General features: G+C 41.1%; 1 protein-coding gene across 3 annotated transcripts in view; it reads left to right on the top strand.

Moving 5' to 3' along the window:
* The window catches only part of LOC144494833 (E3 ubiquitin-protein ligase RNF38), a 195,147-nt gene that overhangs the window by 41,462 nt on the left and 126,506 nt on the right, over window positions 1-27,179 (top strand). For 2 of the 3 annotated variants that reach the window (XM_078214235.1, XM_078214236.1), the window contains exon 2: window positions 4,487-4,557. In XM_078214235.1, the coding sequence (XP_078070361.1) occupies window positions 4,487-4,557 (71 nt within the window). Of the gene's footprint in view, window positions 1-4,486; window positions 4,558-20,983; window positions 21,097-27,179 lie in introns of those variants that run through there. The other variant, XM_078214237.1, reaches the window with a different exon arrangement.

Here is a 27,179-nt window from a genome sequence, read left to right on the forward strand (position 1 = left end):
CATTATTCCTTTGTGCTGAATGGTCTAACTCCAAAATGTGGTTATCCAAAGGATAAAGAATGCAATGCAGAATTGACTCGTCCTTCTGATTCTGCAGTGACTATCTGATTTGCTTCCTCAGCACAGAAATCCTCTACTCCAGAAACTGTTTTTCACATTTAGCACAATTGTGCCACTCCTTGTAGATCTATGATGATCTACAAATTGCACATGAGCATTTGCTGAGCTACCATCCAACTGTGTCTAACCTTAGCACTCAGAATCTAACATTCTATCATTTTATTTTCTAACATACGTGTTCTGAAGAATTTTTATTGTGCAGGTGTTCAATTCGAAAATGACCAAATAATCTGTTTTTGTGATGTTGACTGAGGGATAAATATTGGCTGTGGCCTAGTGAGTAACTCCCCTGCTGTTCTTTCAAATAGCACTATGGGATCTTTTGCATTCACTTGAAAGAGCATTTGGGGCCTTGGTTTAATGTCTCTTTCGAAAAATGGCACTTCCAACAATACAGCACTCTCTCAGCATGTTTTAATTAGTGGAATGAAAGGATAGTTTGGTAGGAAAAAGAGATAATACAGTAATGGGCTTAAGTATTAAAAACATGGACATTTGCTCTCAGCTTTTCACAGAGACATCTTGAAATGTGCTGCAGTTTTGCAGAATGTTAGCAGCATTCACCCTCCCAAACACTTTCTGAAATCAGATGTGCATTCTAGGAAGATATCATGTGGACTTAAAACCAATGTGTGGACGTTATTTTTCTCTATGCCAAATAGAGTGAATTGATTTGCTAGGACATCATTTGCCTCTATTTATGTTTTCAAGTAAATTAATAGAAATGTAGTTCTCGGATCTTGTGCAAGAATAGCAGACATCAGTGCATTTGACTTCCTGCTTGCTTTAGAAAAGGAAATAAGCTATTCTTTTTAAAACTAGTTAGTTATTTAGATTCAGGAAATTATACTGAGTTCTGATATTTTAAGCAATTTATTATGGGCTTCTTAAGTATACTGTTAGAGTAAATATTTAAGAGCCTCGAGTATAATAGCAGTGCTACTTTATTTAAAGCATTTGACTAAATACTGGAAGATCCCTAACCTATATTATATAACATAATCCATTTGGAGTGCGTTTAGACTGCTAAAATAGCAGAGAAGTACTAACAATCTTGAGACTAAACTGGCAGCTATACAATGTCACTGCTTTTCAAAGCTTTCCAGCTTGAATGTGAATCTACCTTTGCAGATGACGTGAATTAAATCTGTAACATGCCGATTCAATAGACATAGTAATGTCAGTATTTGGATGCTGCATCAATGGAGGCTTGAATTTTGTTTCCATGAAATGGTTAAGGATGAAGCTGAGAGAAATCTAACTGCTTTATCGAGTTGAACTCTCAACATGTCAAATTAGTAACAGCTAAAAAGAACTACATTTAAATCTTCTCTGCCAATCATGGTCTTGCCATCCCTATCTCAATAAACTCTCCCAGCACTATAGTCCCTCTTCCAAAACGCTAACGTACCACAAACACTTATATATTCAATCATGGGCTCTAGGCATTGTGAAAGATATGTGAAATTAACTGGAAAAAATCACTTTCATGTTGCTTTGTTATGTTCATCATGGAAATGTAACTTTCTTCTGCAGTTTAGCTACAAGTAGTGAGCAAAGAGCTTAAAAAAGGCAAAAAAAGACAGAAAATGCCTTACACCGGAAACATGACATAAAACAAGTGAAGAGGGAACTCAGTAGAGCGCATGCCTCCGCCATACTGTGTTAACTAAACATTATTACAATTATGCAGCTCTTCCTTTAGGCTTCTTCCTGCCTGGTTGATGCTCTGTAACTGAAAAGCTGAGAAAAAATATTTTTTTTTATTGAGAGCTTCCACCTCAACGAGGAGGTTCAGGTCAGTTCATATCCAAAAACACACTCTGAAAGCTCTGACCACAGTTAGAGAACTCACAGCAGCTGAGATAATCCACAACATTCTAAAACTGTATTCAATATTTTAAGGAAAACAGCCCACAGCGTTCTTTAAAAAAAGTCAATTTATCCTATCTTCCAATGTCTGCAGATCCTTTTAAAATAAAAAATTCCAGGATCCAGATCTGGCTCCACTTCTCTGCCAAAAATCAGTTCTTTCTTAAAAAGAAATTCTTTCTTACCTTTATATGTGTACCAAATTTCGTTGTAATCCATTCATTAATATTTTAGATTTATTGCTTACAGACTAACAGACTATCAAAAATAAGGCAGAGGTAATAGGCAGATAGAATACTTACTGCTCTTATCCTTACAAATCTGTCACTATCCGAGCTGATGTTACTACTGGACAATCAGGTCCCAGAATGGAATCCCGGCTCACTAGGTCGTAATTTTTATTTTTTATTTTACAGGCATAGGAGAACAAGTTGCAGAACTTTAAACCAAAGAATAAAACCTTTATTAAACAAGAAAAAACTTAACGATAATACACTAATGCACCCCACCTATAGTTTTACAGATGTCCACAGATTTGCAACGATAACTCAAGTTACAAAATATATCTTATACTCTAATGTTCTCAGTAAGTACGAGTCCATATAAACCAACAGGCCAACTGTGGCCATACACACCACACTCTGAAACCAAATGACAGATACTACTCAATACAACTTCTATGGATTTGTCATCAAATCCCCTCAGACGATTGTCATGCTGTGAGCCAACCAGTCTCATTGGAAACACTCTTGTGGAAGTCCGAGTTCCAAACTCCACTGTCAAAGAACACGCTTGGAAGCTTCCCCCAAACATAGCCTTTTTCAGATGCCTTCTCCAAGGATCCACCTCCAGGATTTCAATCTCTCTGTTCAGTATTCCTGTGCTCTGGATTGCCACGTGCATTCAAGCTTCCACACAATCTCTCAGATACCAGCTATGCCAACAGAACAATATTGTTTCACAGGCTGTATTAAGATATCACCAAACTTTTGACTTACCTTCAATATCTGGCTTCTCACCTGGCTGATTTTAAATATGGTTCTTGCCGCTGTCTCTTTAACTCAGAGCATTTTCTTCACTTTTTACTTGAATTATCCTGAACAGGACCTTGTTAAATTTCTTGTTTTTTGTTCCTTTAACTTAACTGTCTTCCTGAGACACACTTTTGTCCTGGTTTTGGGGACTTTCTCTTGTTCTTTTGAGATGTCTGTTCCCTGTAATTCCCTTGCCTTGTGTCCAGCTTCTCTAGCACTAGCTAGTTTACAACTAACTCAAAAGTTATTTCAGTCCTCAGGTGACCCTGGTTGCTAAGCAACAACCTAGTTTTCCTTTAAGCTCCATTTGCTTTCATATCATTAACTCTGATTACCATGCATCCATCTAAACCAAACTGAAGTCATTAATACTTTCAAATACAGAAACATAAACTTACTTAAAACTATACCTTATTGCTAATACCAAATACAATATAGATTTAAAACTCCCTGACAATCCTGCGAAAAAAAAACAATTAACTCTAATAAGGATAGTTTCAAATTTGATCAATGCATAAGTTAAAGAAAATACCACAAAACTGTTGTGCTAAATGGAGCTACTATTTTTGCCCCTGTTAATTTGTCAGTCTGTCTGAAAATGTATCCCAGATCTTCATATGTGGTGTATGGCTCAAGGAAGAACTGATTTATGAAGATTTGGATTCAGAATTTTTTAAAGGATCCATTTTTTAATATTGAAGGGTCAAACTATCGTTTTCTTTTAGAATGTTGTGGGTTGTTTGGAATTTTGTTGATTCATTTAGAATGCTGTGAACTGTATTGGCTGTTGTGGTGCAATTTGTCACAGCTATCAAAATGTGAGCAGAGTTTTCAGAGCAGGCTGGTGGATTTGAATTGGTCTGAAGCCTCCTCAGTGCGATGAAAACTCTTAATAAAAGTATTTATTTTTCAGCTTTGTAGTTATAAAGCATTAGCCGGGCAGGGAAAAGTTTCTAGGAAGATCTACCTAATTGTAATAACATTGAATTAACACAGTGTGGCAGAGGTGGGCACTCTGCTGAGTGCCCCGTTGAATAGAGCTGCACAGTGTGGCAGAGGTGGGCACTCTGCTGAGTACCCCGTTGAATAGAGCTGCTTCCGTGTCTTGCGCTTTGTTGCTTTGATCTATATTTTTAGATCTGCCTCTTTCTTAAGTAGCTGTCTCTCCTTCTAAGTCTGTACGTTTGATTCTGTTTCAGATTACTCCTAATTTTCTGTTATGTTTTCTGTTCTTGCTGTATAATTTAATTATCTGGTCTCTCAAATTAAATTAGATAATTGTAAGGTTTATTAACTTCAAGACAGGTGGAAGGTCTAAGGTAGGCCAATGGCCAATATAAAGATTCTGGTTTATTAATAATTGCATTATGTAGATTTATTGTATGATCTTGTCTTTGAGAAATTATGAACGAATTGAATTTGGTTGTTATTTGACTAATTTATATTGTCTAATTTTACAGGTGGCTTGGCTCCTTCCTTTCCCTATCATTCAAGTCCACGTGACCCTCCTTTCAATGAGGACAGCGATAAGGTGAGTTTTTAAAAAAAATATTTGACTTTCAACCTTTTCTTTCTACTGAGATTTTAAATGCACAGTATCCCGCGGTATAGCTAATTTGCCCTCTTTTAAAATTCTGTATAATGTAACCTCATTCCAGGAGAAAATTTTTTCTAAAATAGTTGCTCTAGTGCTTTCAAGCCAACTCCCGACACTTGGAATGATGAATGTGACAGTGAACCATTAAGTGATAAATGTGATAATGAACTGTTGTGTCTTGGACTATTGCACATACTTACTTGAGAACAGGGTCATACTGCAGGAGGACGCTCCTTTAATGAAAATAATGTAAAAATTTAAATATGTAGAAAAATATGCCCTTCTACATACCAAAATGAAAATGACTAAAAATTAAGTGTTTCACCAAGAAAATAAACTGAACATATTTTATACTTGAATATTTTTTTCTCAAATTCCATTAAGAAATGCTAATTACTACTGATGTGTTTCATGGCATGAAGAACAGGTCAATCTTTGTGTAATGGAAATGCTTAGGTTCAGAAAATGCATTATAGTTACTGACTGTGCAAAGTAGACCTCCTCTGTATACAAGATATTTTGGTATGTTTGCTTGATTTCACAATTAATTGCATCTCAGAATGCTCAGAACCTTTAGATCCAATGTTCCATTCAACATTTTATGTCCAAGATTGGATTCCGAGGGAGAATATGTTTGCAAGAGCATATGGTGCGATAAACTTGTTTTCGTCCTGTATGCTTTTACACGAGTTATAAAATTGCACATCTGTAATGGCAAAATGCAGTGTAAATTTGTAATTTTTATATTGATGAACAATCAATTTAGAAATGCATGATCCTTTCTGCACTGGCTAACAATTGTTCATCTCATAACTCGACAGTAAACTAATCATACCATGGCTAATTACCTACATTAAATATATTTTGTACTTCATAATAATCACACTGAGAATAAAATTCAATTAAAATTTACCCTGACATCATTGGAATCATTCTTGAATTATTTTATGAATGTAGCTCCCATTTTAAAAGTTAAAAACATGTGGCAATATTCTGGCTTTGCAAAGTTCTGGAGTTTCTGATCACAGCTCATTGCCAGAAGCACAGTCAGAAAATAACCTTTCTCATGTTACCTTTTAAGAGAATTGCTTTTACATGGGGAAGATCAAATTCTAGCAACTCCCCTAAAGTGTGTGAACTATTTTACTTTGTGTATGGAATGAAGGGGAGATATGAAGATCACGTATACACATAACTTATACTGATATACATGTGAATTGTGGTACTGATTGTAACTTACGTTACCAGGTCAGCCTGCTCTGTGAAATATATTGTGAAAACTCATGTATAATTTGCTGCAAAGCAACTTTTTGCAAATTGCTCATGTAGCCTAAAATTGCAATTAGACAGCAAGGAACTTTTTAGTTATGGCATTCAAATAATATAAAAATCTTGTTTATCAAACTGATTTTGTAACAAAGGACTGGAACAGATTCTCACACCCTCATATGTATATTCCTGGGAGAGCTGGGACAATGATGCTTTTAGTTGCATTAGATATGAATATTTCAAGATTCACTAAGTTACCATTTGTAGTTTCATACCCGTTAGTTTGATTGTGTGGTTCAACCAAAACATTTTATCCTAATATGGAGCATTATTAATGGTGTGTACACATATTTTATAGCATGTCATTGCTGCATTCAGTGTTTCAAAAAAACAATGCAAATATGCAGAAAATAGTTTTTATGTCACTTAGTTCTTTGAAATAAGTTCAATTAATTTTTCCAGACAAAATAATTTCCTAAATTCCTACTGTTTGAGTATCTTTGCAGTATTGCCTTATTAATGTATTTTGTGACTTTCATCCATTGTGTAGAAATTCTGCCACTAGTACTTGGAGATACTCATGGGTTTGATATTTCTGCTTGTAAACGTAGAACTCCCTGTTTAAAATGTCAGGACACACAATTGGTTGGTAAAAATCTGTTAGAAATATTTGTTTTGAAATGCAGTTATTTTTGTACCAGTCAGAACTGGGAACATGCTGTACATGAGTATTTTAGTCACATGCACTCATATTGATATAAAAAGTCTGTGTACATTCACTCTATTCAGATAAATGTACTTTGTGTACATTCATTTAATGCCTGCTCTTAACTGTATTTTTGCATTTAATGTGAGGAAAGGTGTGAAGACCAATGAAGTATGTCCCAGACTCTCTTGTGATGATTTTAAACAAAATAAATGTTTATTAAACAGTTAAACACCCAATAAGTAAGTCAATGAAAACTACATTAATGGATACTGATAATATTCTTTAAATTTACCCAGTTCTAAATCCTCTTTTTTCCTAACCCCAGAGCTAAACCTCCCCAGACAACATCCCATAAGTTTTAGAATTATAAGCAAAATCCAGCAATAGTTATCGCAATAGGCATCTACAGCTTTTTGGGTTGTTTCCAATTTGGATAGAGATAACTAGTTTCTCAAAACAGGCTTTTTGTAGACAGAACTTGTTGGAAGTGAACACAGCTTCCTGCTGTATGCTGCAATCTCAAAACAGCATTCTGCATGGGATCAATTTACCTCTGATATACTGTCAGTCATTCTTTTTCATCTCTTATCTGAACTAACATTCTTTGAAGTTACCCATAAGTACCTTTAGTACATGAGCTCCCTGTTTAAAATGTAAATGTGAAACCAACTCCCATCTTCCATTGTTACCAAACTACTTGTTCCCATTGTTGCTATGCTAATCAGCAAATCAAAACTTTAGTTCTATCAACTCAGTTTTTTCACCATCTTAAAAATAATAGCTTATTTTCCCTTTAAACTTACAACAACCAGAACACGTTCTCAACTATTGGATTTCTTATTTTCCATTTTATCACAATGTCCTAACACTCACGAGAAGGATTTTCAGTTAAATTGAAAAGCGAGCATGCATGCAAGATCACCATGTTCAGTACGTACAAGAGGTCTGTTGCAATCCATGAAGTGGAGATGCTGGCGTTGGACTGGGGTAAATACAGTAAGAGTTTTAACAACACCAGGTTAAAGTCCAACAGGTTTATTTGGTAGCAAATACCATTAGCTTTCGGAGCGCTGCTCCTTCGTCAGATGGAGTTGAAATTTCCACTCCATCTGACGAAGGAGCAGCGCTCCGAAAGCTAATGGTATTTGCTACCAAATAAACCTGTTGGACTTTAACCTGGTGTTGTTAAAACTCTTACTGTGCAATCCATGAAGCCATTGTTTTTTAATTAGATAATTGGGAAGTAAAGATGCTATCCAGATAATAATGGTGTGATGTTTACTTAAGCAAGTGGCTAATGAAATTCAGCTTGATAATATCTACTGTAGATCTGTGAATGTTGTAATAAGTGCAGAACAATGCAAAAAAGAAAATCAATGAAAAACTTACATTGACCCTTCAAGAGCCTGCTTGAAAAGGTCAGGTCTTGTGTTTATGGAAATTTATGATTGTGAAAGACTGTAGAAGTCTATATTCTCAGTACACTAGATTTTCTACTTACGTGCTCCTACTGCATGCTCCAAGCCATGATTTTTCCATTCATTAATTTCAAGAAGCAAACTACAATGCTTTAAGACAAAAATATGAAGGTAGAAATGACAACAATGTGGAAAGTGGTGGCAAGATACCAGAGGGTGCCAAGGAGGGTGGTGAATGGACTTGTGAAGAGAAATGGGTTGATAGCTGATGACAGTTTGAATAGACTCTCCTGTGCCCATAATACTGTCAGGTTTTATCAACAGTACTGCCAGACTCTTGTCTCCAATGTTCCATAAGATTTTCTGCAGTCCACTGGACTGCTTCCAAATTTCCCACATAAATCAGGCTTCATAAACCCCTGGAGTGCATTCCTAAAGTGCATTCGTGATCCTTAAAACTGACGCAAAGATCTAGAGAACTCCCTCCACTATGCTGGGTATCTCAATTTACTTAGGTGCGGTGACTAAATATATCAGAAACCCATCAGAGGCGAGCCACTTCAGTGCAGAGAGATCAGATTTCAAACCTGAATTCATGATTTCATGATCTGAATGCCTCAATTATTCATTGGATAAATTTGGTGAGATGCTGGGGTAGCTGCACAATTCCCCCAAATTTTAAAATCAAATTCCCAGTGATCTTAAAAGCCTCATTCTCTAGTCATAGAAATCATAGAAACCCTACAGTGCAGAAGGAGGCCATCCGACCCATCGAGTCTGCACCGACCACAATCCCACCCAGGCCCTACCCTCATATCCCGACACATTTACCCGCTAATCCCTCTAACCTACACATCTCAGGACACTAAGGGACAATTTTAGCATGGCCAATCAACCTAACCCGCACATCTTTGGACTGTGGGAGGAAACCGGAGCACCCGGAGAAAACCCACGCAGACACGAGGAGAATGTGCAAACTCCACACAGACAGTGACCCAAGCCGGGAATCGAACTCAGGTCCCTGGAGCTGTGAAGCAGCAGTGCTAACCACTGTGCTACCGTGCCGCCGTGTTCTTACATCTCTGTGACTCTTCTGGTGTTTCCATGCTCTGAGCCCTCATCAGGAATACAATCTTACCACCTCGTTGTGCATGGCAAACAGTGAGTTGTGCCAGGAAAGTAAAGTCCGACGCTAAAAATCTGATTCACATCCAGCGGGAAATGGTTTGCTATCCCAACACTTCAGTGGTCACGGGCATTCGGCCTCTGATCTTCGGGTAAGCGTTCTCCAAGGTGGCCTTCACGACACACGACAACGCAGAATCGCTGAGCAGAGACTGATACCCAAGTTCCGCACACATGAGGACGGCCTCAACCAGGATCTCGGGTTCATGTCACACTATCTGTAACCCCCACGACTTGCCTGGGCTTGCAAAATCTCACTAACTGCCCTGGCTGGAGACAAAACACATCTCTTTAACCTGTGCTTAACCCTCTCTCCACTCACATTGTCTGTACCTTTAAGACTTGATTACCTGTAAAGACTCGTATTCCAACCATTATTTTGTAAATTGAGTTTGTGTCTTTATATGCCTTGTTTGTGAACTGAAATCCCATTCACCTGATGAAGGAGCAGCGCTTCGAAAGCTAGTGGCTTTTGCGACCAAATAAACCTGTTGGACTTTAACCTGGTGTTGTGAGACTTCTTACAGGGGAAGTCCCAGAGGATTGGAGAATAGCCAATGTTGTTCCTTTGTTTAAGAAGGGTAGCAAGAATAATCCAGGTAATTACAGGCTGGTAAGCCTTACATCAGTGGTAGGGAAATTGTTGGAGAGGACTCTTCGAGACAGGATTTATTCCCACTTGGAAATAAGTGGATGTATTAGTGAGGGGCAACATGATTTTGTGACAGGGAGGTCGTGTCTCACGAACTTGATCGAGTTTTTCGAGGAAGTGACGAAGATGATTGATGAGGATAAGACAGTGGATTTTGTCTTCATGGACTTCAGTAAGGCCTTTGACAAGGTCCCTCATGGCAGACTGGTGCAGAAAGTGAAGTCGCATGGGATCAGAGATGAGCTGGCAACGTGGGTACAAAACTGGCTCAGTCAAAGAAGACAGAGGGTAGCAGTGGAAGGGTGCGTTTCTGAATGGAGGGCTGTGACAAGTGGCGTTCTTCAGGGATCAGTGCTGGGACCTTTGCTAGTTGTAATATATATAAATGATTTGGAGGAAAATGTAACTGGTTTGATTAGTAAGTTTGTGGACGACACAAAGGTTGGTGGATTTGCGGATAGCGATGAGGACCATCAGAGGATACAGCAGGATATAGATCAGTTGGAGACTTGGGCGGGCGGAGAGATGGCAGATGGAGTTTAATCCGGACAAATGTGAGGTAATGCATTTTGGAAGGTCTAATACGGTTAGGAAATATACAGTAAATGGCAGAACCCTTAAGAGTACTGATAAGCAAAGGGATCTGGGTGTACAGGTACACAGGTCACTGAAAGTGGCAATGCAGGTGGAGAAGGTAGTCAAGAAGGCATACGGCATGCTTGCCTTCATCGGCCGGGGCACTGAGTTTAAAAATTGGCAAGTCATGTTGCAGCTTTATAGAACCTTAGTTAGGCCGCACTGGTCGCCACACTATCAGAAGGATGTGGAGGCTTTGGAGAGGGTACAGAAAAGATTTACCAGGATGTTGCCTGGTATGGAGGGCATTAGCTATGAGGAGAGGTTGGAGAAACTTGGTTTGTTCTCACTGGAACGACGGAGGTCGAGGGGCGATCTGATAAAAGTCTACAAGATTATGAGAGGCATGGAGAGAGTGGATAGTCAGAAGCTTTTTCCCAGGGTGGAAGAGTCAATTACTAGGGGGCACAGGTTTAAGATGCGAGGGGCAAGGTTTAAAGGAGATACATGAGGCAGATTTTTTACACAGAGAGTAGTTGGTGTCTGGAACTAGTTGCCAGGGGAGGTAGTGGAAGCAGATACGGTAGTGACTTTTAAGGGGCGTCTTGACAAATACATGAATAGGATGGGAATACAGGGATATGGTCCCCGGAAGGGTAGGGGGTTTTAGTTAAGTCGGGCAGCATGGTCAGTGCAGGCTTGGAGGACCAAAGGGCCTGTTCCTGTGCTGTAATGTTCTTTGTTTGGTTCTGACCCTTTTTAAACAGAATGCAATTCCTCACAAGCATCCTGCTGGGTTGTTAACACACAAACAGTCCTTTTCTGCTCTTCACAGCAATAGCTACTTTGCTCCTTCACTCGGCAGCATTTGCTTTGTTTCTGTCTCAAAGAGCAGCTGTCCCAGGTGTGAAAACTGTCATTTGATATTTCACTAAGTTTCTGTTTGAGTTATTTTCCCCTTGGCAACCAGATTATATGAAGCTATTTCCTAAATAAGTTGTTTAGTATGACCTCTCATCCCCTTTCCAGAATGTTCTGTTTAAAGGAGACATTTTTTAAAAAACATCTTGTGAATTCCAGTGTTCATAAGAACTAGGAGCAGGGTAGACCATCTGGCCCCTCGAACCTGCTCCTCCATTCAATAAGATCATGGCTGATCTTTTTGTGGACTCCATTCACCATAACCCTTAATTTCTTTATTGTTCAAAAATGTATCTATCCTTGCCTTAAAAACCATTAACAAGGTAGCTTAACTGCTTTACTGGGCAGGGAATTCACAACCTTATAAACAGGAAAAGGGGAGTAGGAGGTGCGGTAGATTAGGGATCAAAAGGAGACCAATGCATAGGGGCACAGGGCATGGCTACGGCAGTAAGTGAGCCCTTTGCATCAGTCTTTATCAAGGAAGAAGATGTGGCTGAAGTCATATTGAAAGGTGAAGTAGTTGAGAAATTGATAGAGGAAATATTAGAAAGGCTGGCTGTATTTAAAATTGGTAAGTTACGAGGACCATTACCAGGACTGGATGAGTAAAATAAGGGAGGAAATTGCAGAGGCAGTGGCCATAATCTTACAGTTCTCCTTCGATAATATGGATGGCACCAGAGAAATGCAAATTTTCGGGTGCTGGAAGACTTGGACAACAAGGATTAGTGTGAAGAGGCTTGGGGGAGGGAGGAACAGGGCATATTGGATTGCAAGTGGAATAACAGAATTGACTATGGGTGCATGTTGGGATTTGCGGTCATGGGTGGTGTGGGGGAAACTAACATACTTACCACAGGATAAAGATGGTTTGGCGGAGGATGGTATCCAAGTGGAAATGCCATATTAGTGCAGTGTAATGTTTTCTAATGTTGGTTTTAAAATGTGTGTATCTGTACCAGCTATGCTTGATAAACATATTGGATTCCTTCCACTGTACTTAATCAGTGCAAAATATATCACAGCCTCTGGTGTATTTCATGTCCAGTCGTTTGTTGTAAAACAGATTCAGAAGGCATTTCCCCCTACACATCCTGATGGGACTCTTCTTTGTTCTTAGCTCATTTAGAGACAATGTTGATTTTTTTGCAGGTTCCAAATCTATAAAGTTTTTATCTCCACAGGTTCCCTACATATTCTGCTTGGAACCATATCAAATCAACCTCATGTAACTGAACATACCTTTCTTTAGTTGACTGCCATGTAAACCTGAGTCTAACATAGTCAGTGCACTGCTTTTGTGGATTCAGTAAGCAATTAGCTAGAGAGACCATTCATCCAGAAACTAAAAGTGGAACTTTTTCTACCATGGAATAAATGTGCTGTCCCCTAAGGGCTAGGAGGAAATTCATGACCATTCCTGCTGTCAAGGACTAGGTATTGAGGCCTGATTGTGCTGCTATGTTGAGATTGTAAGGGAAATAAATGGATTGTGATTAAAGGGTTTGATTTTTAAAAAAATGCTACTCAAACAAATCTGAAGATATTTGTTGTGAAGCTTAATTTATCTGATGGCTTTAGATTGAGGCAGAAAGGACAAAAAGACCAATCTTAGTAGTGTTTAATGGCCTTCTGATGGAGAATGCAGTCATATTTGCAGTTAGTTTTGTGCATTGTTAAATTGTTTTTGAAGTTAGTATTTTGTCAGGACCTCAGAATTAAAACCGAATGGAACCAGATACTTTTTTAAAGGATACACATCTCAAACTGGACTGGAAAAAACAGCACATGGATAACATTTACCAGGTTCAATAAATGGGTTATTTCTACAATATAGTGTTACCAAGATGTGTTCTTTTTTGTGTGTAAAAAAATGCTTTGTGATGCAATTGCAAAGCATTTGGTTGTACCCTTGTTGTAAGAGGTATAATAGTTAGCAACGTGAACTAGTTCCGGAGGCTGATGTCCGTAGCTGTTTAGCAGTATAGCTGAACTACTCACATTTTGGTAAACCGTGAAATTAAAACCCAGAATAACCCTCTCATCAAGTTGGTGAAAGTATAGTTAGGTTTGGTACTGAAGTAAAGTTCATATGTATGTGTCAATTATCTTGTCTTGGTCAAGGCAGTAAGAGGTTATTATAATCTGCCTCTACCATCCTGGTGGAAAAATGTAACCATCTCGAGATGCCTGAGAAACTGCACGGCTGTTAATGTTGGGAATTGCACAAAATTACACTTAAGGCAATGCTCCAAGAGTAACCTGGCTAGGGTCTCAAATGAAAATCCATTCCAGAGAACTGCTGGCACCCAAAGAACTGTACCCAAGCATTCAGGACAATAATGAGGGAGCAAGCATTAAGAAATTATAGTCAGGAGTGGCTGTGCTACAGGGAGTTAAAAAATAACATGGTTAGATTTGTACTATAAGGTTCAATAAATAAAAATTGGGAAACTAAATAAATGGCTTTACTATTATTAGGTACTTTTTTAAAAAAGGGACGGGGTTTTACAGTATCTCCTCCACTTTAATTTCTTGCATTTTGCCAACTCGTCCTCACAATGTGCTTGAAAGCAACAACTCCTCACATATTATAAGCAATTGGAATTAATGCAATCAAAGGAAAGGCTGATGAGCATAAGCGAAAGGAAGGAATAGAAGGATATGCTGTGGGATTCGTGTTAGCTAAAGAAAGGGAAGCTTATGTAGGGATGAGGAAACAAGGTTCAGATGGCTCAATTGAGGGTTACAAGCTAGCAAGGAATGAGCTGAAAAAGGGGCTTAGGAGAGCTGGGAGGGGACATGAGAAGTCCTTGGCGGGTCGGGTCAAGGAAAACCCCAAGGCTTTTTACTCTTATGTGACGAATAAAAGAATGACCAGGGTGAGGTTAGGGCCGGTCAAGGACAGTAGTGGGAACTTGTGTATGGAGTCAGTAGAGATAGGCGAGGTGATGAATGAATACTTTTCTTCAGTGTTCACCAAAGAGAGGGGCCATGTTTTTCAGGAAGAGAAGGTGTTACAGGCTAATAGGCTGGAGGAAATAGATGTTCGGAGGGAGGATGTACTGGCAGTTTTGAATAAACTGAAGGTCGATAAGTCCCCTGGGCCTGATGAAATATATCCTAGGATTCTTTGGGAGGCAAGGGATGAGATTGCAGAGCCTTTGGCTTTGATCTTTGGGTCCTCGCTGTCCACAGGGATAGTGCCAGAGGACTGGAGAATGGCGAATGTTGTTCCTCTGTTTAAGAAAGGGAATAGAAATGACCCTGGTAATTATGGACCGGTTAGTCTTACTTCGGTGGTTGGTAAATTGATGGAAAAGGTCCTTAGGGATGGGATTTACGACCATTTAGAAAGATGTGGATTCATCCGGGATAGTCAGCACGGATTCATGAAGGGCAAGTCGTGCCTCACAAATTTGATTGAATTTTTTGAGGAGGTAACTAAGTGTGTTGATGAAGGTAGGGCAGTTGATGTCATATACATGGATTTTAGTAAGGCGTTTGATAAGGTCCCCCATGGTCGGCTTATGATGAAAGTGAGGAGGTGTGGGATAGAGGGAAAGTTGGCCGATTGGATAGGTAACTGGCTGTCTGATCGAAGACAGAGGGTGGTGGTGGATGGAAAATTTTCGGATTGGAGGCAGGTTGCTAGCGGAGTGCCACAGGGGTCAGTGCTTGGTCTTCTGCTCTTTGTGATTTTTATTAATGACTTAGAGGAGGGGGCTGAAGGGTGGATCAGTAAATTTGCTGATGACACCAAGATTGGTGGAGTAGTGGATGAGGTGGAGGGCTGTTGTAGGCTGCAAAGAGACATAGATAGGATGCAAAGCTGGGCTGAAAAATGGCAGATGGAGTTTAACCCTGATAAATGTGAGGTGATTCATTTTGGTAGGACTAATTTAAATGTGGATTACAGGGTCAAAGGTAGGGTTCTGAAGACTGTGGAGGAACAGAAAGATCTTGGGGTTCATATCCACAGATCTCTAAAGGTTGCCACTCAAGTGGATAGAGCTGTTATGAAGGCCTATAGTGTGTTAGCTTTTATTAACAGGGGGTTGGAGTTTAAGAGCCGTGGGGTTATGCTGCAACTGTACAGGACTTGGTGAGACCACATCTGGAATATTGTGTGCAGTTCTGGTCACCTCACTATAAGAAGGATGTGGAAGTGCTGGAAAGAGTGCAGAGGAGATTTACCAGGATGCTGCCTGGTTTCGAGGGTAGGTCTTATGAGGAAAGGTTGAGGGAGCTAGGGCTGTTCTCTCTGGAGTGGAGGAGGCCGAGGGGAAACTTAATAGAGGTTTATAAAATAATGAAGGGGATAGATAGAGTGAACGTTCAAAGACTATTTCCTCGGGTGGATGGAGCTATTACAAGGGGGCATAACTATAGGGTTCGTGGTGGGAGATACAGGAAGGATATCAGAGGTAGGTTCTTTACGCAGAGAGTGGTTGGGGTGTGGAATGGACTGCCTGCAGTGATAGTGGAGTCAGACACTTTAGGAACATTTAAGCGGTTATCGGATAGGCACATGGAGCACACCAGGATGATAGGGAGTGGGATAGCTTGATCTTGGTTTCAGATAAAGCTCGGCACAACATCGTGGGCCGAAGGGCCTGTTCTGTGCTGTACTGTTCTATGTTCGATGTTCTGAAGGCAGGTGTGGTGAGGAGGCTTGGTTGGAACATAAATTTAGATGGAGACCAGTTGGGCTGAATAGCTGGTTTCTTGTCTTGTATTTTCACAGTAACTGCAGTAAGCCTACTTGTGACACTAATAAATAAACTTAAACTGTACGTTCTGGGTCATATCAGCCAGTGAAGCAATGCATTGGAAGTATCTCGAATTAAAACCTGTTTGAACAGTGACAGAGTGGATGCAGTTTGCTGGCTGCCCTGGACACCTGACTGCTGCTCTGCCTTTCCTAGTCGGTTGTGGTTTCGTGCTTGCTGTTGTCTCTCCAGTGTTAAATGTTGTGGGTTCAAGTCTCAATGCCCTCGACTCCATTCCTCAATACCCACCCGGTTCAGTCTTGGCGCCACCTTGATTTGAAGCAGAAAAACAATAAAGTTTCAGGAGCTGATGGAATCCCTACCAAAATTCTGAAATAGAGTAGACATCCCTTCCTGGCACGGCTGCACAACCTAATCCCTATTCTGGGAAAAGGAGTACTTGTTAGGGGATCTCGGGACACTGATCATGACTATAAAGACTCAATCCAAGCAGGGGGGGAACTAGCTTGATTGTGGTAACTACAGAGGAGTCTATCTGATACAGAGAAGACCATTTCAAGGATCCTCTTCAATTGTTTTTGGCACAGTCACAGCATTCTTTTTGCCAATTGAGAGGCACCACAGACATGATCTTCACTGCGTGGTAAACACAAGAAAATTGTAAGGAACGGCACTAATCACTGTACTTGACTTTTCTTTACCTCACAAAAGCTTTTGACTATCAACAATGAAAGCTTATGGGGTGTACGCCTCAAATTTGGCTACCCTCAGAAATTTGACACCATCAAAGACATGCAGTTTTCCCTCGCCAACAGTATACACAAAGTAAGAGTAGGAATAGACCATAGGGCCCATCAAGCCTGCTCCACTATTCTAAACCGTCATCACTGATCTTGGATTCAAATTTATTTTCCTGTCCATTCTCTATATCCCTTGATTACCTGAGACATCAAAAACCTGTCTATCCAAGTTTCGATGATGGAGCATCCAAAAACCCTCTGAGGCAGAGTGTTCCAAAGATTGACAAACCTTTGAGTGAAGTAATTTCTCCTCATCTCAGTCCCTTATCTCGAAACTGTGCCCTGCCATTTAGATTCCCCAAACAACAGAGACACTCTTTCAGCATCTACCCTGTCACGACCTCACAGAATCTTGTAGGTTTTGATGAGATTTCCTCTCATCCTTCTAAACTCCAGAGAATATGGGCACAATTTGCTTTGCTCAGCCTTTCATCATCGGACAATTCACTCAACTCGGGGACCAATTAAATGAACCTTTGCTGTACTGCCTCTAATGCATGTATTTTTTTTAAAACGTGGAGACTAAAACTGCACACAATACTCTGGATGTGGTCTCACCAAAACCCTGTATAACTCTAGCAAGACACCTTTATTCCTGTACTCCAATCCCTGAACAGTAAAGTCAGCATGGCTTCATGAAATGGAAATTGTGTCTGACTAATTTATGAGAGTTTTTTGAGGCAGTTGCAACCAGGTGCAGCAGGTTAACAGGAAGCCTAATGGAATGTTGGCCCTTATTTCAAGGGGGTTGGAGTATAAGAGTAGGTCTTGTTGCAACTGTACAAAATACAGGTGAGATTACGTTTGAAGCACTGAGCAGTTTTGGTCCCCTTATTCAAGGAAAGATATTATTTAATTGGAGGCAGATTAGATAAGGTTCACTAAGGTGATCCCCGGTATAGAAGGATTGTCTTATGAGGAAAGGCTAAACAGGTTGGGACTCTACTTATTGGAAGTTAGAAGAATGAGAGGCAATCTGCATAAAGCTAAGTGTAGACCCTCGATACGTAAACATCAAGTGTCACTACATTTGATTTGATTTATTATTGTCACATGTATTAGTATACAGTGAAAAGTATTGTTTCTTGTATGCTATACAGACAAAGCACACAGTTCATAGGGAAGGAAAGGAGAGTGCAGAACGTAGTGTTACAATCATAGCTAGGGTGTAGAGAAAGATCAACTTAGTGCAAGGTTGATCCATTCAAAAGTCTGATGGCAGCAGGGAAGAAGCTGTTCTTGAGTCATGTTGAGGTTCAATCTGTCCCCACTGGGTCTGGCCATGCTGCTGCAGAATGTTCCAAGTAGTTAGACCATGCTGTACCAGCTGTCCCTCATGGAAATATTTATGCAGAAAAAACTTTGACTGAAAGTCCATTTGTCAGTGGTCTGCACGTAACATCCTAGAGGCTCTGCGGGAGAAGTAGATAGTGGTTCCTGGGTAGATCGTCAAAGTCATTTGGCAGAATGCCACATCACCAGAACTTTAAAACAAGTGCCAAGACCTAGCGCAGCGGGTAGTGAGAAGGGCCCTCGCCATCAGATCCTTCCTACATGCTCGGAGTCTCATCCCATCCACACATTATCCTTGAGGTGACCATGATGGGAAGGAAATTGTTGTTCACCTCCTCGTGGCCTTTGCAAGAAAGATCTGGAGAGATGAGGTGGTTTATGTCAAGAGTCATCCCGTAGCTCCGTGACACAGGACTGTGTTCTATGGGCTGTTCCCAGAGAAGCTCACCGAGAAAAATGCTGTTGCTGGAAGATCGTCAACTCAGTGAAGGATGCTGTTTGGTCTGCCCGAAATGGTTGGTCTTCCAGTGCAGAGTTGTCCCCAACTGAGTGTTGGAAATGGGCACATGCCAAAGCCCAGGAATACCTGTTAAAGTTTGGGGCAGCCGCCACAGAGGCGCAATGGAGAAAGGTCATTGTCTAAGACTTTTCAGCTGAAGTATAAGGTGTACAAAATTACGAAGGGTATAGATAGGGTGAACAGTGGGAAGCTTTTTCCCAGGTCGGAGGTGACGATCACGAGGAGTCACAGGCTCAAGGTGAGAGGGGCGAGGTATAACTCAGATATCAGAGGGACGTTTTTTTTTACACAGAGAGTGGGGGGGGCCTGGAATGCGCTGCCAAGTAGGGTGGTGGAGGCAGACACGCTGGCATCGTTTAAGACTTACCTGGATAGTCACATGAGCAGTCTGGGAATGGAGGGATACAAACAAATGGTCTAGTTGGACCAATGAGCGGCACAGGCTTGGAGGGCCGAAGGGCCGGTTTCCTGTGCTGCACTGTTCTTTGTATACCAAGGGGAGGGGAATTGTACATAAGTTCCTGAGGTGTTGGGACTCACATTGAGCTACTCTCCACAAGTGCTGCCAGACCTGCTGAATTTTTTCTGCATTTTTTGTTTTTGTTTCATTCATTGAATTGCATTGTGCAGATGAGAATAGTGTGCTTGCTCACTCAGATTCTGAGCTCCAGTTCTTTGTCAACTCCTTCTCCAAAGCATATAAAAAGCTGGTCCATTCACTAAAAACACCTGGAAAATGAAAGTACTCTTCCAACCAGATCCAACAGCATAGCAATCTCCACCCCAATCAAGTAAAATGAATGGTGAGATCTTGGAAAATGTGTACCATTTACCACACCCTGGGAGCCTCCTCTCAACAAAGGCAGACATGGATGACAAAATTCATCATTGTATGCAGTATGCCAGTTCAGCCTTTGGCTGACTGAGTAAAAGTGTACTTCATGACCAAGATCTCCAGCTAGAGAGTAAGGTCATGATTTACAGGTCAGCATTGACAACTGCGTGCCTACGTGCTTCAGAAATGTGGGACAACCTACTGCAGGCAAAGGACTGGAGAATTACCACCAATGATGCCTTTGCAAGAAGGGCAATCCAACTGCAGTGTCCTCCTCCCAAGCATCACTTGAAACAATTCTGCTGGCCGGGACATATCATTAACATATCTGATACCTGGTATGTCAACTGTTTTACTCAGAACTCTGTCACAGCAGAACAAAAATGCTTCAGGGATGTCCTCAAAGAATCTCTGAAGAGGTCAAACATCCCCATTTACTCATGGGAGTCTAGCTTGTAATCAACCAACATTGTGAATGTTCATTCAGGAAGGCAGTGAACACACCAGGGGATTGGGAACATGTGGAGGCAAAGTTGAGGCATCCAAAGAACACAAAAACTTCCCAACAATTCATCTACCCAACCCTTGAAGTACCATCTGCTCTGCAGGTGGCAGAGTCTGTAGATGGCAGATTGGATTCATCAGCCATCTAAGAACATCTTAGGGGGAGGCGATGGCCTAATGGTGTTATCACTAGACTATTCATCCAGAAACTCAGCTAATGTTCTGGGGACCCAGGTTCGAATCCCACCACGGCAGATGGTGGAATTTGAATTCAATAAAAAATATCTGGAATTAAGAATCTACTAATGGCATTGAAAGCATTATTGATTGTTGGAAAACCCCATTTGGTTCACAAATATCCTTTAGGGAAGGAAATCTGCCATCCTTACTTGGTCTGGCCTACATATGACTCCAGAGCCACAGCAATGTGGTTGACTCTCAACTGCCCTCTGAACAGGGGCAACTAGGGATGGGCAATGGCTGGTGAGCCAGCGACACCCATGTCCCACAAATGAATAAAGAAACCCATCCAACCAGTCTGGAAAGAAGAAAGAAAGAAATTTGAACACAATGTAGGCTGTAATCCAGTGCTGTGCAAGTCCTGCACTGGAGGTCTTTCAGATGCAATGTTAAATTAGGGTCCTGTTTTCCCTTCCCTTTTAGGTGGACCCGAAAGATCTGAAAGGTCCCCTCGAAAGAGCTCTGATCATGTATTTCATTGCTGTTTCTGGAATCTTGCTATGCGCCTCCTAAATAGCATAAGTGAAATACACTGCAAACCCCCCCCCCCCCCCCCACCCAAATAGTTGAGTGCAGAAACTCTGGGACCTGTTGAGGTGGGAAAGGTAACTTGTTCCCAGTTGCCTGCTCCTTACCTCTGGCCATCCTCCCAGGACAAGTCCATTACGTGACGGGGAGTGGGAGTTTTTTTTCGAAGGTTGGAGTGAACCAAACGGCAGCGGTGGCCGCGGCTGTGTTGGCTGCCCGCTTCGAATAGGATGCAGGAGCTCAGGATGAGGGGAGCGATCTCAGCACCACTAACTTGTATGCAATAGGTACGGAAACCCCCGCAGAATGAAAACCGAGCCCACTTTCAGGCACTCCGCCCTATCGCCTCCCTCCTTTCTTTCCCTCTCTCTCGGTCGTCGCATCCCTGCTAACGGACTCGGTCGGATGGTCTGTCCCAACAAGCCGCTTCATAATTAAAACAAGAAAACAAATGGAATTAACTCTTCTGAGCGGGTTCAGGCTTGGCCTTACCGTCCCCTTTTTAAAAAAAAAATATAGGTATTTTTAACTCTCCTCACACAATCAGCACACGGCCGGTTGGCGCTGATCCCTCATTGTTTAGCAATTGGAAGCCGCGTCGGTGTCCGCTCTGAGCCGATTGTGTTGGATTTTTAAAAAAGTTGTTAACGGCCCCGGGGCGGGAGAGAGGCGCTCGCTCACGCGCGCCCCTGGGGGGGGGAGACAGGCGCTCGCTCACGCGCCCCCGCAGGGAGCTCGAGGCGCTCGCTCGCGCGCCCCCCCGGGGAGCTCGAGGCGGTGAGCGAGCTGCTGCTGATTGTTGTTGTTGGGGGAAGGGAGACCCCGCCCCCTTTCCCGCTGCTGTGTCCCGGATGAGCCTCACGTGTGCACCATGGGGAGTGGCGGTGGCTTCATGTCCAGGTCATTCTCTCTCTTTCTAGTTGGAGGTTCTGAAGTTGGCAATCGAGTGAATGCAGTTACCTGTTTGCTCAACTACCTGGCGTATTAAATCTTAGTTGCATGCGTGTTACACTTTTCCCTCCTATGTTGTGCCGTGGCTGCATCATTTTGCACAAATTTCCCACTCTTTTGTGGCTATTCTACTGTTGAATTATCATAGAATTATTATGGAATCCCCACAGTGCAGAAGGAGAGACCATTCGGTTCATCAAGCCTGAACCGACAACAATCCTGCTCAGCCCATGTATTTACCCTGAAACTAAGGGTCAATTTAGCAGGGCCAATCCGCCTAACCTGCACATCTTTTGGATTGCGGGAGGAAACTGGAGCACCTGAAGGAAACCCACACAGACATGGGGAGAATGTGCAAACACCCCACAGTCACCCAAGGCCAAAATTGAACCCAGGTCCCTGGCACTGTGAGGCAGCAGTAATTGCCACTGTGGTGCCCAGTTGAGTGGGTAAAACATTTTTTGGGCGGGGAGGAAATGGTTCTTGTTTCTGCACTTAATGTTTGACTTACCATTGGTGTAGCAAAACCTGCAACCCAGCATTAATTATAAATATACGATACTTTAATTGGACCTGAAGTAGTATGTAATGAAATATTGTACATAATTCTGACCCAGCCCTTTAAAGTGGCAATGAAACTGAAGAAACTCCATTCAAATTCTAAATGTGTTGTATGTTTTTTATTCTATTTATTATTGTCACATGTATTGGTATACAGTGAAATTATTGTTTCTTGTGCACTGTACAGACGAAATATACTGTTCATAGGATACATAGGGGAGAAAGAAATAAGATGGTGCAGAATATAGTGTTACAGTCATGCCTAGGGTGTAGAGAAAGATCAACTTAATATAAGGTAGGTCCTTTCAAAAGTATGATGGGAGCAGGGAAGAAGCTGTTCTTGAGTTGGTTGGTACGTGATCTCAGACTTTTGTATCTTTCCTGACAGAAGAAGGTGGAAGAGAGTATGTCACAGAATAGGCCAGGTTCATTAATTCCTGCTGGTTCCCAGATGATATTGGTGAAACATTACTAGACATTTAAATGGATTATGATGGTGATTCGCCTTTTTAAGATAAAATGAGTGCCTGTAATACAGATGAAGACATAGGCCAGGAATTTCAGCAGTGAACAAATGCCACTCACTGTTCGTTATGCTTACAGCTATCCACAGACTTTTATGGCACTCTCAGAGACAAATTTTTGATTTCTTGGAAATTGAGGGATATGAGGAGGGGATTTGTAAGTGAACCTCGGGCACAAAAAATGCCATGTTTATATTGAATGGTGGAGCAGGCCCAAGGGATCATCTGGTCTACTTCTATTTAAGAAATAGGAGTGCCATTTAATAACTTTGTGGCTGACCCTTGACCTCAACCCATTTTTCCTGCACAATCTTTGTATTGGTTAGGTTCAAGCAGTACTAAATGCCTTTTGCGATCCTTAAGACTTGATCCAGTCCAACGCCAGCCTGGATCTCCACATCCTTAGGACTTGCCAGTTACTGATCTTTACCTAAAATATTAAGATTTGGATGAGCTGGGTGTCCTTTGGGAGAGAATACACACTGTATTGGGAAACAAACTCTGTGTGGGTTTATCAGTAACCTGGCTTGGAACCTTCTGGGCACACGATTGGTTTCTGTATGTGTTGTAAATCTGATCAAGAAAAATAATCTTGTGAATTACTTTTAAATTGTAAAGGAGGTGGAACTGCTCAAGGAGAGCATTTTCCATAAAAAGCATATATAATGTAATCTGCCATACTTTGCAGAATAAATGATCATATCACCTTTATGGTCGGGTGTGGCTTTGGTTTTGTGAAATATTTCTGATCCATGGAAACCTGGAATTTAGGGTATTCCCTCTGTGCTGAACTGGTCAATGATGCAGAATAAGGTGTGCTCCAAAATGCAAGTCCAGTAGCATCAGTAGGAGAGCAATGGCAGGATCACCATAATGTTGAAAATGTGGATCGACACAAATTGCTATAATTGATATTTAAGGACAGATGTTTGAACAAGATCAGGATATTCCTTTTTTGTAGTGGAGGCATTTATTCATTTTAAAATGAATAAATTAATACCTCTTAAGATTGGACAAGCAAATGTCATACAAAAAAAATCTGTTGAACAGATCTTCATATAATTCAATAAAGTACCTCAGTTTTTGCTGTTCATTAAAAAGAGCAGTTGTCGGCTACTTTGTCCAGATAGCACCCCCACCACTCATTATTCCTCTGTCCTTTTTGAAGAATCAAGATTTTAATCTATGGAGAATTATTGTATTCTGTAAGCTATACAACCTATGCATTTAGCTAACAATCTGCTGATATTTTAACTTGGTTTAATATGCAGTGTGCCTTAACTGTTTTTCAGTGCTTTGTCCATAAGGTTTCACAATAAGAAAAGGTTGGTATTCTTGGTACTAAGCATATTTAGCTTCCAGATAAAGAGCACAACAGCAAAACATTTTCATAATTATTTTGGTTATTGTTACTTAGTTTGAGACCAGCAGAAGGTGTCTGTAGCAAATTCGAGGATTTGTGCACGGATAGACTTGCAGGGTTAGATCTTCAAATTCTGTCCTTTTTTCAACTTGTGCAATCAGTATCATCTGTGTGGGGTTGATGGATTTATTTGCAGCTTGTGCTCTTGGGCATGTGATATAAAAATGCAAATGATACATTGTAGACTGCTGCATTTATATAATTTTTTTGCTGATGCCTGTGATCTGTCCTTCAATACTAACGTAATTTCTTTCCAAGCTATCGGGCAAATGGTCATCAAACAATTTTAAGGCATTAACATTACTGCAAAACTTTCAACTCGCCCCTTTCAGAACAACCACACACTTACCTCATCGATTTATGGGTATGTGGTAACTTGGCCACAAAAAGGTAGTCAAACACATTGTGATATTTAATCTTTACTTATTAAAGTATCGAAATACAGTGCAGCATGAACTCCGAATTGAAGGCAGTTGGTCACACAGGTCCTTCGTGGTAAGACTAAACCTGGGAAAGCCCATACTACCAATGAGGTCACTCATGCATGCTCATACCTTCTAAAGGCATCAGTATATACATTCAAATAGGAAGATGCTTATTATAACACCTCCCCTGCCTCTTAACTTAAATCCTCCTTCAGGAAAGAAACATAATGAAATTCATGTCTCAACTATATTCAGTCTTTCGGGAGCGTTGCAACTATGTGGTGATGTGTGCAGTACCACTAGTGACTCAGTAGACACTGGTGAGGCTTGTTTCAATGGACCTGGACTTGTGGGCGCAGGGTAGGCTGAGTATCTGTGCATGAATGTCCCTCATCATTCATTACCGTTATCAGTAATAAGAGAATCTGGTAAACCATGAGTTGTGAAAACTTGACATAGTTTATTGTAATGGGAGCGGTAATGTTGCTCATGATGTGTAATTCAAACCATTTAGAATGCGAGTCCACAATGAATAGAAACATATAACCCATAAAAGACCTTGCAAAGTCCACGTGAAGTCTCGACCACAGACAATCAGGTCACTCCTACGGGTGTAGTGATGCTGGTGGCACCATCTTCTGGTTGATGCTGTCCTCATTAATGCCACAGGCTAGTCTGTCCCGGAGTAGGTCCATTAATACTGCTACAAATTCACAATGTTCAGAGAGCTAAAGTAACTCAGCAACAAATTTAGCTACAGACTGTCCTGTCTTCTGAAAATTACTGTGGAATTTGAACCACTGGGTGTAAGGGCTTAGGATTGTGGTAATTCTGAACAAGTGCAACTAAATCCACAAATTAAATGTCCTCCTGGTCCCTTTGTGTTGCTAAGTTCCTCACCAGCTTGTAAGTCTTTGCCCCACACATGCAGAGGAGAATTGAGTGGTTCCTACCCTCATCTTCAATCCCATTTGCCAAGAAAAAGTGCACCAACTCTTCCACATATTCAGTCCAATCCCCGTTCTCTTCCACAAATGCAAACAGTAGCACTTCTGCCTCACAGTGCCAGGGACCCGGGTTCAATTCCCAGCTTGGGTCACAGTCTGTGTGGAGTCTGCATGTTCTCCCCGTGTCTGCGTGGGTTTCTTCCGGGTGCTCCGGTTTCCTCCCACAGTCTGAAAAACGTGCTGGCAAGGTGCATTGGCCATGCTAAATTCTTCCTCAGTGTATCCGAACAGGTTACCAGAGTGTGGCGACTAGGGGATTTTCACAGTAACTTCATTGCAGTGTTAATATCAGCCTACTTGTGACACCAATAAATAAAAAATAAACAAACTCTTTGATAGTCCTGAACATAGCCATGGTATCCTGCTGCTATCCTGTTTTCTGTTAGTACGCCCTCAAACTCACTGATCATAGTCCTCGACCGCACCCCATGTTGCAAACTAGCTACTCACTGGAAAATTTTGGAGCGCTATGCTGAACCTTGATTTTGTTTTTCCTTTCATTTTACCATTTTCTCGTCACCAAAATGTGACAACTTGGCCACAAAAGACAGTTGATTGCGTTGTGATATTCAATCTTCTTATAAAAATATCAAAATACAGTACAGCATGAACTCAGAACTGAAGGCAGCTGGTTACACAAATTCCTCGTGGAAAGACTAAACCCATGAAAGCCCGCGTTACGGATGATGTCATTCGCGCATGCTCATACCTGCTGAAAACATCAGAAGATACATTCAAATAGGACGATTCTTACTATGACATTCTATAACAATGTACTTTATGTAGAGTACAATAATTGAAGGTTCTGTGCTGACCACAGCTTTGTGGCCTAAAGCAACACTTCACTGCCTAGAAACTTTGTTTGCACTTCATGTCTTCAGTGCTTGCCGAAGTCTTCACCCTCAAAATTTCTTGAGGATCAAAGGTTGTTACTTCAAAAAATATTTTACTTGGTTGTTTGAGCATATTACCCTCCCCTGGCAATCAGTCACCCTGTACTTCAAAGTTATTTGGGAAAGGTCAGTGGCTAGAAATAGAAGTATGCATTTTTGAGCATTCTTAATGTAGTTACAGAACCAACATTTTTGAAACTGAATGCAACAGGATCCTTACATTAAATATAATCTTTGAGAAAATGCAACACAGTGCTTCAAAAAATGAAAAAAAGAATTGGTAATTTGTATTTAATCAACACATCTTTATTTGCTATTTGTCAAATGTCACACAGTCTAACCCTTCCTAAACTACAACATTGCAAAAAGTGTAATTTCTTCATTTGCAGGTGACATCTCCCTCTCTTCAGGTACCATGCACTAAGAGGGTGTTACTAATCATGGCCCTCCACATGTTGGTTCATGGCTATACGTGCAAGGTACTGCAGTGTTTATTTCTGTATTTATCATCCACCTTTTAACTTGCTACTTTGTGAAATGAGGGGGTTAGTATTGGAGAAATTTTATTTTTTACACTAGTTGAAAC

This window comes from Mustelus asterias, chromosome 6, assembly GCF_964213995.1.
Source record: "Mustelus asterias chromosome 6, sMusAst1.hap1.1, whole genome shotgun sequence".
NCBI lineage: Eukaryota > Metazoa > Chordata > Chondrichthyes > Carcharhiniformes > Triakidae > Mustelus > Mustelus asterias.